This window comes from Propithecus coquereli, unplaced genomic scaffold (assembly GCF_000956105.1).
Source record: "Propithecus coquereli isolate 6110/MARCELLA unplaced genomic scaffold, Pcoq_1.0 Scaffold155, whole genome shotgun sequence".
NCBI classification, from domain to species: domain Eukaryota; kingdom Metazoa; phylum Chordata; class Mammalia; order Primates; family Indriidae; genus Propithecus; species Propithecus coquereli.
The window spans coordinates 224,531-237,661 of NW_012139969.1; the positions used below are offsets into that span (position 1 = coordinate 224,531).

Genomic DNA, 13,131 nt, shown 5'->3' on the forward strand with positions numbered 1-13,131 from the left:
TCATGAGTATTCATTATACTTTAAAACTTACATATACTTTTCTTCAGGTATCGAATATATTTTAAAAGCAATGCAAAGCATACGAAATAAAAGAAAATCACCAGTTAAGAAGCTAGGTGGCGTCAAAGGTCTGGGCAAAAAGGCGTTAGGCCCGCAGCGTTACACTCAGAAGTAAACAGATGTAACTAGCCGAAACCGCGTTAAATTTGTTAATTCAATGCTTGGTGACCAGAAATCCACTACGTCAGGCTAATTCGTCTGAGCCCAGACTGAAGGGTTAAGACTTGCATTTACAGCCCAAGTTTCTCAAACTCGCCAGGTTTTATGAATCAACTGACTCTCTTGTTAACACAGATTTCCAGACGGCTACGCTGTAGATCCCGATTCTGTGCGTCTGGGAAGAGGCCTAGCAATCAGCATTTCACGGGTTCGGTGCCGCCCAGTGCTACTCGGCAAAGAGAAACCCCTCCGCCCGCCTGGCAAAGGACCTGACGCTGGCGGGGATCGAGAACTTCTTGGTCAGCCCGGGACGCCGGCTCCGGGAAGAACCCCACGGGGTGGTAGGAACCCAATCAAATAAACCTGTGGTCACCCCTCTTCCCCAGAACTGGCTTCCTCAGCTCTTGCGGGGAGACACTCCTTGCGGGGAGAATCCACAAACAGCCCAACACTAAGAGGAAACTATTACCACAGAACAGGATGTGCTCTCGGCTACTAAAAACCGCGAGAAGCCACCGCCGGCCCCGCCCCCCACCGCCTTTCTCTCGTGCTTCTTCCCTCTCCCTGGGTGAACCGGAAGAGAAGACTGGCGAGATACAGACGCGGGAGCGTGGTCCCACTCTGACCAATGGAAAATGAGGGCGTGGCTCTGAGCCTTTCTTTCATTGGCCCAGGGTCCCAAGGCGCCCTGCCTGGGCGCGCCGCCGCGGAAGTCGCTCGGGCGTCTGAACGCGCTCTCACGTTTAGGTCCGGCCACTCGGCTGCCGCCATCATGGTACGGAAGCTTAAGTTCCATGAGCAGAAGCTGTTGAAGCAGGTGGACTTCCTGAACTGGGAGGTCACCGACCACAACCTGCACGAGCTGCGAGTCCTGCGGCGCTATCGGCTGCAGCGGCGCGAGGACTACACGCGCTACAACCAGCTGAGCCGTGCGGTGCGCGAGCTGGCGCGGCGCCTGCGCGACCTGCCCGAACGCGACCCGTTCCGCGTGCGCGCCTCGGCCGCGCTGCTGGACAAGCTGTATGCTCTCGGCCTGGTGCCCACGCGCGGCTCGCTGGAGCTCTGCAACTTCGTCACGGCCTCGTCCTTCTGCCGCCGTCGCCTGCCTACTGTGCTCCTCAAGCTACGCATGGCGCAGCACCTCCAGGCTGCCGTGGCCTTCGTGGAGCAAGGCCACGTGCGCGTGGGCCCCGACGTGGTGACTGACCCCGCCTTCCTTGTCACGCGCAGCATGGAGGACTTTGTCACTTGGGTCGACTCTTCCAAGATCAAGCGTCATGTGCTGGAGTACAATGAGGAGCGCGATGATTTCGATCTGGAAGCCTAGCTGGTCTCCCTCTCTCTCTCCACGGCTGCTGTTGACAGATGGGAACACCGAGGCCTGATGCTGGAGATTCTGGGAGGGTGTCAGCCGATCGTAGGTTTTTACTAACTTGGGTCGTCAACTGCAGGCCATGCAACAGAGCCAAGGCAGGTGCGTCCCTGTTTCCCAGAAAATTCTCTTAGAGCTTGGGACTATGACTGTGCCTTGGGAAACACTGCCCTGGGTAATTGTTAACTTCTTGTGCTCGAAACGTTGTAATGTGAAAGCAAGAACTACTCCCCCCCCCACCCCCGTTTCCCTTTATCATCTTGTAGCAGGACTGGTTCAAGTTATTTAACTTGAATTCTTCTGGCCGTGATTAAGCTGTGTCCAGATAGAGAGTTTGGGCTCAAGTTTTCGTTAAAAGGGTGAGACTTCGGTGTTCAGGATCTCCTCCCTCGTTTAAAGGAATGCTTTCCTAAAGCCAATAAATGGCCCAACTGCTTGTAAGTGCAACTTCTCTGTGTGGTTTTCTTACATAGGGTCATATCTATACTTCTCCTTCCAGAACCCAAAGAAGAGGAATAGTGTCAGTCAGCAGCGACTACCGGTGGGTGAGGTCTGCAACAGGGGCTGCATGTGGAGGATGCAGGATGTTCTCCAGGACTGGGCAAATTTGTCACTTTACCAATCCCTTCCTTGGAATGAGTATCTTGGCAGAGCTTTTCCCCACAGGACTTCCTGTTGATATTCCAGCCCCAGGAAATACCATATTAGAGGGCTGAAGTGTTTGCTTGACTAAGGAAATAATCACTCTGTAGCTTGGCCATCTGGCGGTTAGAAGTGGCCCAGGAGGTTTCTGGAAACTTAGATGTTCTTAGGCGTGGTGGAGAATTAGAATTAGACTACCAAGTTTTACCCAAGATTTCTAAAAAGAGAATAAATAGAATGCTGAGATCAGAGGATTGGCTTTTAGATGTGCCTTTTCTTCCCTACTTTTGGCAAAGAAATGTAGGGAAGATAACATGGGATGATGATAATAGCAAGTGCTTCTATGTGTCAGGTTCAGTTTTAAGTGCATTACACGTATTAACCCTTTTAAACTTCCTGACAATTCTAAGAAGTGGAGAATCTAATTCACTACTATTCAGATGAGGGAGCTGAGGCAGAGATGGGTCAAATTACCCAAGTTTGCATAGCCACTAAGTGATGTACTGGATCACGCTCCATTTTAACAGACTGTCAATGTGAGCACAACCAGCCCTCGGCAGTGTGCCAGAGTTTAGAGTCTCTGAACTTGAGTTTACAAGCCAGCAGAGAAAAGCAGCAACACTAGGCAATGTGATTGGTCTTGACAGGTTGCTATATAAAGGTTTGAGCAGGAAGCAAACATTGAATTGGGAAGCATTTAGGGAAAAGATATTCAAGGTAAGAGGGGAGCTAACATCATGGCCCTGCCTATGCTAAGGTGCCATTTACTCTTCCCAACAGCTCTGCAAGGTAGATGGTGTTATCCATAACTTTTCACTTTGGGAAACAATCAGAACAAGAACTTGTCTGAGGCTGAGGTTCAGGTCCAGGCTCATGTGACTCTGAAGATCACGTTCTTTTCAGTGCTGTCTCTTTAGAGGTGGCAGGAGAGAGAATCCCACTCCCCAGCTCTGGTGGCACAGTGTCAGCTCTTTTGGAAATGCATCCTCAGGGCTCCGAGGATTTTAGATCTCATAGGGGGAGAGTAAGGTGACTCTGCAAGGCAAGACCCACCGGCCCACCTCCTGTGGCCCTACAGCTCCCACCAGACCCCACAAGGCATGTCAGATCAGCCCCTTTGGAGTAGTTGGAACCTGTGCCCATGGCCCAAGAAGATACAACCTCAAAATTTCTCTTGAAGGCAACTGGGTTTAGGAACTTAGGAGTAAAATGTAAGATTCTTTAGAATAAAGTCTTCTTTCTCCCTTTTTGGAGAAGATGTGAAAGAAATGACTTTTCAGGGCTGGGCACAGTGGCTCACATCTGTAATCCAAGCACTTTGGGAGGCTGAGGTGGGAGGATCACTTCGGGCCAGGAGTTCAAGACCAGCCTGAGCAACAGTGAAACCCCTGTCTCTTAAAAAAAAATAGAAAAATTAGCTGAGCATGGTGGCACACGCCTGTAGTCCCAGCTACTTGGGAGGCTGAGGCAGGAGGATCACTCAAGCCCAGGAGTTTGAAGTTGCAGTGAGCTATGATAACACCACGGCATTCTAGCCTGGGAGACAGAGCAAGACCCTGTCACAAAAAAAAAGGGGGGTGGGGTGGGGAGAGAAAAGGTTGACACAAAACTGGCTCCCCTGAAAAAGAGCATAGGACAAAAAGCTCAATGAGCCAAGAATGATTTCTTCCCCAAATCTAGTGAGTCAAAGGTTGGCTTTCCTCAGCCTCTAGAAGCCTGTTGTACCATCCTAACTTAAGCCAGCTTCCTTGAAGGATTCAAGTATATAGATAATTGGAGCAAAAGTTTTATGGAACTGTGTGATGCCTTCCAGTGTTTTCTTTATCTTTTAAATGTTATTATTTCTTATGCTGGCCAAAATCATTTCACAATCCACTAATGTGTCAAAACCTTTTGTTGAAAGTTGAAAAAGCACCCTTCAGGACACTTCAGCCTTTTTAACAAACTAGTCGGCATTTTAACATGGAATATTTAAGAAAGTGTTGTTTCCACCTGTTGAGTCAGAGCATTGGCTCCATCTTCTATTAACTATTTGATCTCAAACAAGCTACCTGCCACCTCAGGGCCTATTTGCTCATCTGTGATTAGGGATAATAATGTGGAGATTAAATGAGATAACACATACACACACACAATACTTGGCAGTATATTTTAACCCAGAAAATAAAAAATGTTTTTCAAAAGGAAAAACAAACCAAGCCTTGTGAGATCAGTGCTCCTGTGTGAGCATGCTTTGGGAAGTGGGGATCCGACGCTGGGGCCCCAACTCCTCGGCATGGCATCCCGAGGCCTCTTGGATCCTGCCTAACCCCACACCCGCACATCCCTCCATCTCCAGCCGGGGCTGTCTGTGCTTTGTCATCTGGCAAACATCAGCCCTGGCATTGCCTCCCCCTTCTGTGAAATGTTTCTTGCTCTCTGCAAGAGGGCATTCTGTACATGCCACCTTTATAGAACAGCCTTGTGGGTCTGTGACTATGCAGCACTCCCAGTGCTACAAGTTCCTCCAGGGCTGGGGGCTAGAGGTCTCACCTGGCTCATCTTGTCACTTGCAGGGTGACTGGTTCACGTATTCATTCATTCACCTAGTGTTTGTGGAGTGCTTGCTATGTGCCTGGTGCTTGACACAGCCGTGAACTAAACAGACGTGGTTCCTGGCCTCTTGTAGCTTATAGTGAAGAAAGCCAGAGACTTTAAGAAATAGAAATATAAATTATGATAAATGCTATGAAAGGAAAAAGCAGAGTGGTATAAGTACAGGGGATCTGTTGTAGCTGAGAAAGTGACATTTAAATCCGGCAGATTTACTACATGAAGCGATTCCCAGAGGTCATGAAAACCGCCTGGTGAAAGTGAAATTTAAGACCTGAAGGGTAAACAAGAATCAGGCAGAAAGGAGAAGGAAAAACACACCAGGCAGAAAGGACAAAATGTGCACGAGCTATGAGGTGGGAAAGATGTGTATGTTCTAGAAACTGAGAGAAGGCCAGTGTGGCTGGAACACAGTGAGGAGGGGGTAAATGGCCAAGGTAAATAACCGCACATCCTATAGGCCTGGCAAGGACTTTGAGTTTTATTCTCATTGCAGGGCACCGGCACTCAGGGTTTTTAAGTGTCAGAGTGACTCATCAAGACCAATATGCTCCAAGGACCACTTCGACTATCAGGTGCAGACAGTTTGATGTAGACCCGCCTGCCTGGCTACGTGGGGCGTAATGAGAAGGCTTTGAGTCTTCCAGGGGAGACTTGCTGGCTTGGATCAGGGTGGTGGGGTAGAGAAAGGTGCTTGGATGGCGGGCTGTTTGGTGGCTGTAGTGGATGCTCTCGGTACCCCAGCCAAATCCTCTTTACCTGGGCAGGATGCTATGAGTTTAGGCTGCCCCCTTCTCTAGAAAACTGCCTCCACCGGCTTGAGCCTCCTCCACCAAGAGATGACACGCCTCAGCACCACCACCACCGCCACTCGTGCGCAGCCACTGGCCGACCACGGAAGGAGCAAAAGGCCCAGCCCCGGCCCCAAGGCAGGGGCGACCCTGTGGCACAGAGGGCGGAGCCCAGCCTAGACCTTACATGAGACCACATTCTTGCTCTGTTCTTTGCTCTTTCCTATCCTGCTTCCACTGCCCCTTTGGAGATTTTTCCTGAAGAACATTTCCTGGATAAATGGAAAGTACTCAAGTCCCTGCCTCGGGCTCTATTTCTAGGGAATCCAACCTAAGGCAAACAGGGGTGGCAGGACTGGAAGCGAATGGGATGTGAGGGCTGAGGCAGGCAACAAGCGCGTCGCCCTTCCACTGTCCGGTCGCGCAAGACATAGCACCTGCTTAACAAAAGTAAAGGTGCCCACGATGCTACCACAAAGCCCTTTAATAATGCTATGTGGCTGCAGGGACCCTTGAGCAGGCCCCATTGTCTAACGAGGTTGAACTGACTCTGGCTGGGTCTGGAGAATTTTGGAAGCACTGCAGGAGAACAATGTGATTCAGTACTAACTGGCTACGGCTGCTGGCCGAAGGCATTGACTCTTAGGTCTGCTGTCTTTGTTGAAAGGGAGGATTAGTAAGTGTTAGACTTGGGACCAACCTGAGACTCCCATTCATGTGCAAACAGATGGGGAAAAAAATAAAATGTTCTCACTTCGTCATCCAACATTTTTTAATTTCATATTTCTGCCCCAGCTAAATTATCCATTCTCATCCTTAGGGAAGCACTGGCCTACCAGAACCAGCCTGGAATTAGGTCCTGGTCTGTTCAAGGAGAGGTGCTGAGAAACCAGCAGAGACTCCAGAGCAAAAGTGAGCTGAGGAGAAAGGGAACTGCAGAAAGAAACCACGTGTGGTTGGTGGCTATGGTGGCTGTTTCCTGGTCCTGGCTGGAGGACAGTTTCTGTGAGTGTCTTTCACCAGGATGCGCAGCTGACCTGCTGTTTCTGAGGAGGAAGCCGAGCCTGGAGCTGTCTGTGGGCACACAGCCCGTCTGTCAGCTCTGGTTGGGGCACAAGGCGTGGTGTTGGCCTCCCTGCCCAGCTCGAGTCCTTACCCAGCTCCCTCCCAGCTCATATCCCCCACTCTGCTGTTCCACCTGGGGCCTCAGGCCTAGCTATGGTCCCATCTCTTCCAGATCTCCTTGCCTGCCGCAGCCTCTGAGCTCTTAGAGGCCACCCTGTGACCTGCACTCACTCTGGCCTGGTGGCATTCTTACCTTCAGTTACTGATGACTGCCCCAGTTCTAAATCCTAGTGGCTGAGACTCACCAGTGGGGCTAAATTCTGAAAGAGCCCCGCAGATGGCTGTGATGAGCAGGCAGGGTGGGAATCACCGCCTTAGTTGTGGGTACTCACTGGGTCATCCCAGGCAGATTGTTTTAGCCTCCTGCAGTCTCCCATTACCCCTGATCACCAAGTACAGACTGTGTGGGTAGGATGCACTTAAAAGGCCAAGGATGGGAAGGGGGGAGAGGAACTGACGTTTATTGTGCCAGGCTCTGGACTACGTGTTTTACATTTACTTATTTATTTATTTTTACTTTTTTTTGAGACAGCGTCTTGCTCTATTGCCCGGGCTACAGTGCATTGGCGTCATCATAGCTCACTGTAGCCTCAAACTCCTGGGCTCAAGCGATCCTCCTGCCTCAGCCTCCCAAGTAGCTGGGACTACAGGGGCACCACAACGCCTGGCTAATTTTTCTATTTTTTTGTAGGGAAAGGCTCTTGCTCTGGTTCAGGCTGGTCTCCAATTCCTCGCCTCAAGCAATCCTCCTGCCTGGGCCTCCAAAAGTGCTAAGATTATAGGTGTGAGCCACCACACCCGGCCCATGTTTTATATTTATTATCTCATCTAGTTTTTAGAACAGGAAAGGATTATCATCCCCATTTTATAGATGTAGAGACTGATGCCCAAGCACTTAGCACACTCCCTTGTATTTGGTTAGTTTCACAGTGTGTTTCATGGTAAGCAGGGCTGTGCAAACCCACTCCCAAAGGCCAGGGAAGCTGAGGGCCAAAGAAAGAGGTTGACAAATCCAGTTCCTCAGAAAGAAACATTTAATAGGGACTTACAAACAGAAGCCATGTCTCGGGCAGCCACAAGACGGTGGATCCCTATGCCGTTACCCACCAAACCCAGGGCTTGTATACCACAGGGAAAGGGCATAGGTGCTTCAGAAGGAATGTGTAGGAATTTGCCTAAGGGCAGGATTTATGGTAAGTACGAATTTTCGATAACATCAAGGTGGTTTTTATGTGCTAACAGTAAATAAATTAGAAATCTTAGAGGCATTCCCAGAACCAGCAGTCAACGTGGCGGATTAGCATCCAAGATGGAGTTGCTCTAGCCTCGACGATCTGTCTGTGTCTTCTGCCTTCCCTTGAGGGTAGAAGCCAAGCCCATTCTCCACAGTCTGGAAGTTTCGGGTATAAAGCAAGTATACATTTAATATTTGTTCACCAAATGAGAAAACATCCTTTACTCGTCCCTACTGCACAGCCTCCTGCTCTGGCTGCAGTAACACTTTTGAGGACCGATGCTCTCTCCAGACTGTGAGTTTTTTTAGAGTAGGGAAGGTCCGAGTCATCTCTCTGTCCCAGTATCCAGCAAAGGGGCTGGTACCTAAGGTGCCTGATAAATATGTATCTAAGGAAAGAAGAAAAGGAGGGAAAGACTGGGGGAGGGAAGGAATGTACAAGTCGAGCTGTAGTTCATTCCTTTCTGTGTATAAATGTTCTCTATCCTTGAGATATAGAAAACCCAACTGTGACGCTTCAGGCCACAAGCAAATTTAAAATAGATACGTGATCGCTCACCTAGCTAATGATGGCTACCCTGACTGAGAGCTTACTATGCACCAGGCTTTGTGCTATCTCATGTAGTCCTCACAGCAACCCTATGGGTACAATTATTGTGGTCATTTTATAGATGATAAAACTGAAGCTCAGAGATAATATCTTACCTGAGTCACAGAGTTATTTAGTGATGGAGGCAGGTTTGTACCTACATCCCTCTGGGTCAATTCCCACACTTTTAGCCATGTGGTTACACCAGGACTGAACCTATGGCTTAGAGCAGTGGTTCTCAAACTTGACCACGTATCAGAGTCATGGGAAAGACTGGTAAAAAGAGATGCTATGTCTGGGCGCAGTGGCTCACGCCTGTAATCCTAGCACTCTGGGAGGCCCAGGCGGGAGGATCGCTTGAGCCCAGGAGTTCCAGACCAGCCCGAGCAAGAGCGAGACCCTGTCTCTCCTAAAAATAGAAAAATTAGCCGGGCCTGGTGGCACATGCCTGTAGTCCCAGCTACTCGGGAGGCTGAGGCAGGAGGATCGCTTGAGCCCAGGAGTTTGAGGTTGCTGTGAGCTGTGATGACACCATTGCACTCTAGCCCAGGGTCACAGAGTGAGACCTTGTCTCAAACAAACAAACACAAAAAAGGTGAAATAACAAACCCAGCCCACAGGGCCAGCAGGTAGCTGAGCCTAGATTTGGACCCAGGCCATCTAGCTCCAGAGCCCAAGAGCTTAATCCTTCACCACCCTCATGATTCTTCTCACTCAGAGCTGGGCCTCAGGGACCTTGGGCCACTGGGGCTGGAGAGGGGAAGAGGCGTGGCCCCTTGGAGTTTTGGTGTCCCCCAGGGTTGCAGTTTCTGTGTCCTGGCTCATGTGACCACCTGTCAAGTGTGCTTCTCCCTCCTGGCATCCTTGGCTTCTTTGCTTTCCTTCAGGCTGTCTCCAGGTGGGCAGTGGGCAGGCCGGTCCTCGAGATGGCTGACTGAGCCTCGGCCTTTAACAACACTGACTTACACAGGGAGAAAGTTCCTTTTGCTATTTTCTTTCAGTTCTACCTCAAGGGGAAAGTCCTGGCTGGGGCCTAGACTAGAACACATGTATAATTCTTGCTAACTCTCCCCCTTTAAGAGCATAAGCCCTCCCAGTTTTACATCCTGGCTGTATCTTAAATCCAGCCACTCCTGTCACGTCCACGGCCACAGGAGCGGGAGAAGCTGTCAAGGAGCCGGTGTGGGCTCTCCGAAGCTGGAATCCCGCTATCTCGTAACTCTTTAAAAACTCTCATCTGCAACGCAGGTAAATCCAAACCCCCAGCATGGCCTACAGGCCCTTACCTGCCTCTGTGCCCTTGCCTCCGCTCCCCTCCTCTGTCTCTGTCCTGGCCTTCGTCTCTCCTCGCACAAAGCCTCTCTTTGTACACACTGTGCCTTCTGCTAGAAAGGCTTGGCCCCTCTGTCCTCCCGGCTGGCTCCTTCTGGCCATTCATGCCTGCACTCAAATGTCACTTCCTCACAGAGGAATTCCCTGAACACCCCAGGCCCAGCAGCTCCCATACTCTTTCCCTTCCCAGCCACCTGAGCTCCTTGGCATCCATCTCTACGCAGTTACAGTATTCACTGTGTGTCTTTCCTACCAGTGGGCTGTAAGCTCCTGGGGGGCACGGACCATGTCAGTCTTGGTCATTTTGGTATCTCCTGGGCCTGGCACACTGCCTGACAAACAGTTGGCATTGAATGCACATTTGTTAGTTGACCGACAGAGTGACACCTGGGGCTCCTAGAAAGCGCTTCCTCTTTTGTAAGGGCTGGACCCTTTCCTGCTCTCAACCTCCTCTATTCTAGGTAGGGATTCTCCTGCCCATGGGCACTTACCAGAAGATTTTTTGGGTACACAGATTCTACCTTAAATAATATTGAATAATAGAGTGAGAAAGTGGTTCTTCCCTCTTCTGTTCTCTTTGAATTTTTCTGATTATTAATACAACAAAGAAAAATCCTGTTAGTTGTGAATCCTTATTAGTCCTCCAACACTAGCCAATCTCTGTTTTTGTTTTTTTTTTAATTAAAAAAAATGTTTTTGGAAACAAGAGTCTCCCTCTGTCACCCCAAGTAGAGTGCATAGTGTCATCATAGCTCACTGCAACCTCAAACTCCTGGGCTCGAGCGATCCTCCTGCCTCGGCTCCCAAGTAGCTGGGACTACAGGCACGCGCCACCATGCCCGGCTAATTTTTCTATTTTTAGTAGAGACAGGATCTCGCTTTTGCTCACACTGGTCTCGAACTCCTGAGCTCCAGTGATCCTCCTTCCTTGGCCTCAAAGTGTGCTAGATTACAGGTATGAGCCACCGCACCCAGCCCTAATCTCTGATTTTGACAAAGTCCCTAGTCTCTGAGCTTTCTGCAGATATATCAGTATCTAGCAAGATTATAACATTATATTATTTTTACTATACTTATTTTGTGGATACCTTCTATTAAAGTGGAAAGTGATATAAAGTAATGCTATGATGTTGCCCTTTAAATAAATGCATTCAGGATTTTTTTTTCTTTTTTTTTTGAGACAGTCTCGCTCTGTCACCCAGGCTTGAGTGCAGTGGCATCATTATAGCTCACAGCAACCTCAAACTCCTGGGCTCAAGCCATCCTCTTGCCTCAGCCTCCCAAGTAGCTGGAACTACAGGCATGGACCACCATGCCTGGCTATTGTTTTTCTATTTTAGTTGCCTGGCTAATTTCTTTCTATTTTTAGTAGAGACAGGGTCCCGCTCTTGCTCAGGCTGGTCTTGAACTCCTGACCTCAAGCAATCCTCTAGCTGGCCTCCCTGAGTGCTAGGATTACAGGTGTGAGCCGCCACGCCCAGCCTCAGGCTTTTTTTTTTTTTTAAGTGAATTGATTTAAAGGCATTAAGCACAGGTATATGTGTATGTGGCCAACATTGTGAAGGTGAGGTTCCACCTTCCTGGAACATTGTCCGACTTCAAAAGAACCCCTGGTTCTTTTGGGCCAGGTGCCATTTTGTTTTTTTTGTTTGTTTGTTTTTCAGTGATATTGGAAATTATTCAGCTGGGTACAAGTGAAGGACTGGAATCTTTCTCCTGGGCCTTGGTGCATGAATTTGGGGACTTCTTTCTCAATATCAGTCTGTTTTCCTCAATGTTTAGAGTCTTTGTTCTTTTCGGTGCAGCTCTGACCAGTAGATGTGATTTCCGTGGTTGTGAGTAGGGAATGGTGGTTCTGAGACACAGAATACCTAATATCCTGGTGTCAAGGTTCCTAGTGACAGCAGGCCCTGGGCTTTTCTTTTTTGTCAGTCTCATAAATCAAACAAACATGAGCTTTCATTTGTGGATGCACCAAACAAATAACCTAGTACACAGTTTTGCTCAGCCTGGCCATTAAAAGATAGAACCACCTAAATAAATTCTATTATTATTATTATTATTTAGAGATGGGGTCTTGCTGTGTTGCCCAGCTGGACTCAAACTCCTGGCCTCAAGTGATATTCCTGCTTCAGCCTCCTGAGTAGCTGGGACTATAGGCATGGACCACCACTAGGGCCCAACTAGCCACCTAAATAAATTCTCATGTCCAAAAATTTGGCCTTCCACGGCCTCTACCCTTTACCAGTTTAGTAATGACCTTTTGTCAGTCTAAACTCTTGTTCTTTTTAGTCCAAATGGATGGTGTCATGTACAGAAAATATACAAGTCCACATCTTGGCATTCTTTGGACTGAAAATGCCTCAACTTTGGATATTTTGTTTCTACAGTATAGTAATAGCCAACTTACTTCTCTGTAGGTCAAACATTCAGCAAATTCAAACATTTGGCTGAAAAGCTGTGTGACTTTGGCCAAGTTACTTAACCTCTCTGAGCTTCAGTCTACTTCCATTATTTGCAGATTAAATGAGATAATGGGTGTGATGCAGCAGTGTTCAATAGATAGCTATTCAGGTTTTAATTTTCCGTCTCATCAATTCTGCCCCTCAGAGGCTGCACCGTGTTTTGATTAGGTCTCCTAAATCTTGGTTGCTTCCCCCAACCCCTTGCACCAATTCAATCATTTCTTCACCCAGGGTGAGCGCCATCCCTCGTGCCGGACGCTGACTATTTAAGCAGGAATCAAGCCAAGTCCCTGCCATTGCCAAGTCCAGATCCGAGGAGGAAAGAGAAGCTCCCAAACCCAGCGAACGGGCAGTAATCAAGGTACGTTCCCGGTTTTGTGAGGGCGAACGGGGAATGAACGTCTAAATGTCCGAAACTTGGAGTGTGAGGGGTGAGGGGAGTCATCCAGGCAGCTGGCATTGCCAGTACAAAAGCATGGGCACAGGAGAGAAGCAGACTCTGGGTGCAGCCCTAAGGGCTCGGAGGATCCCGGAGGAGGCGACAGGACCCAGGGCCTCGAACGCCAGGCCACGAAATCGGAGCACCTCCTATGGGCGGAAGGGAGCCCGGAGGCGCTTGTGCCCGGCAGAGAGGCCTCGGCTTGTCCAAGTCCTCTTGCCGGAAAGGTCCTGGACAGTGCAGCGCAATGCAGCAGGACGCCCGCCCTGGCCGAAGGGAAAAGCCGCAGTCGTTGAGGGCGGAAGTGAGGGCCAGCGGGCGACCGAACTCG

At 49.2% G+C, this 13,131-nt stretch overlaps 2 protein-coding genes across 3 annotated transcripts in view; both read left to right on the forward strand.

Annotated features, from left to right (window-relative positions):
- SNUPN (snurportin 1) overlaps positions 1-13,131 on the forward strand; it is a 39,988-nt gene that overhangs the window by 2,802 nt on the left and 24,055 nt on the right. Inside the window, exon 1 of one of the 2 annotated variants that reach the window (XM_012640608.1) lies at positions 12,618-12,722. The exons of the other annotated variant lie outside the window; for it this stretch is intronic. The gene's annotated coding sequence lies outside the window, so the exon portion shown is untranslated. Of the gene's footprint in view, positions 1-12,617; positions 12,723-13,131 lie in introns of those variants that run through there. 2 annotated transcript variants of the gene reach the window in all.
- On the forward strand, positions 847-2,032 carry IMP3 (IMP3, U3 small nucleolar ribonucleoprotein). Its single transcript, XM_012640610.1, has one exon. The coding sequence runs from the start codon at positions 848-850 to the stop codon at positions 1,544-1,546; it is 699 nt and encodes a 232-aa protein (XP_012496064.1). The 5' UTR covers position 847; the 3' UTR covers positions 1,547-2,032.

Bases quoted from the DNA above. Each gene is read 5' to 3' on its own strand.
- IMP3 (XM_012640610.1), top strand. From the start codon at position 848: ATGGAAAATGAGGGCGTGGCTCTGAGCCTTTCTTTCATTGGCCCAGGG.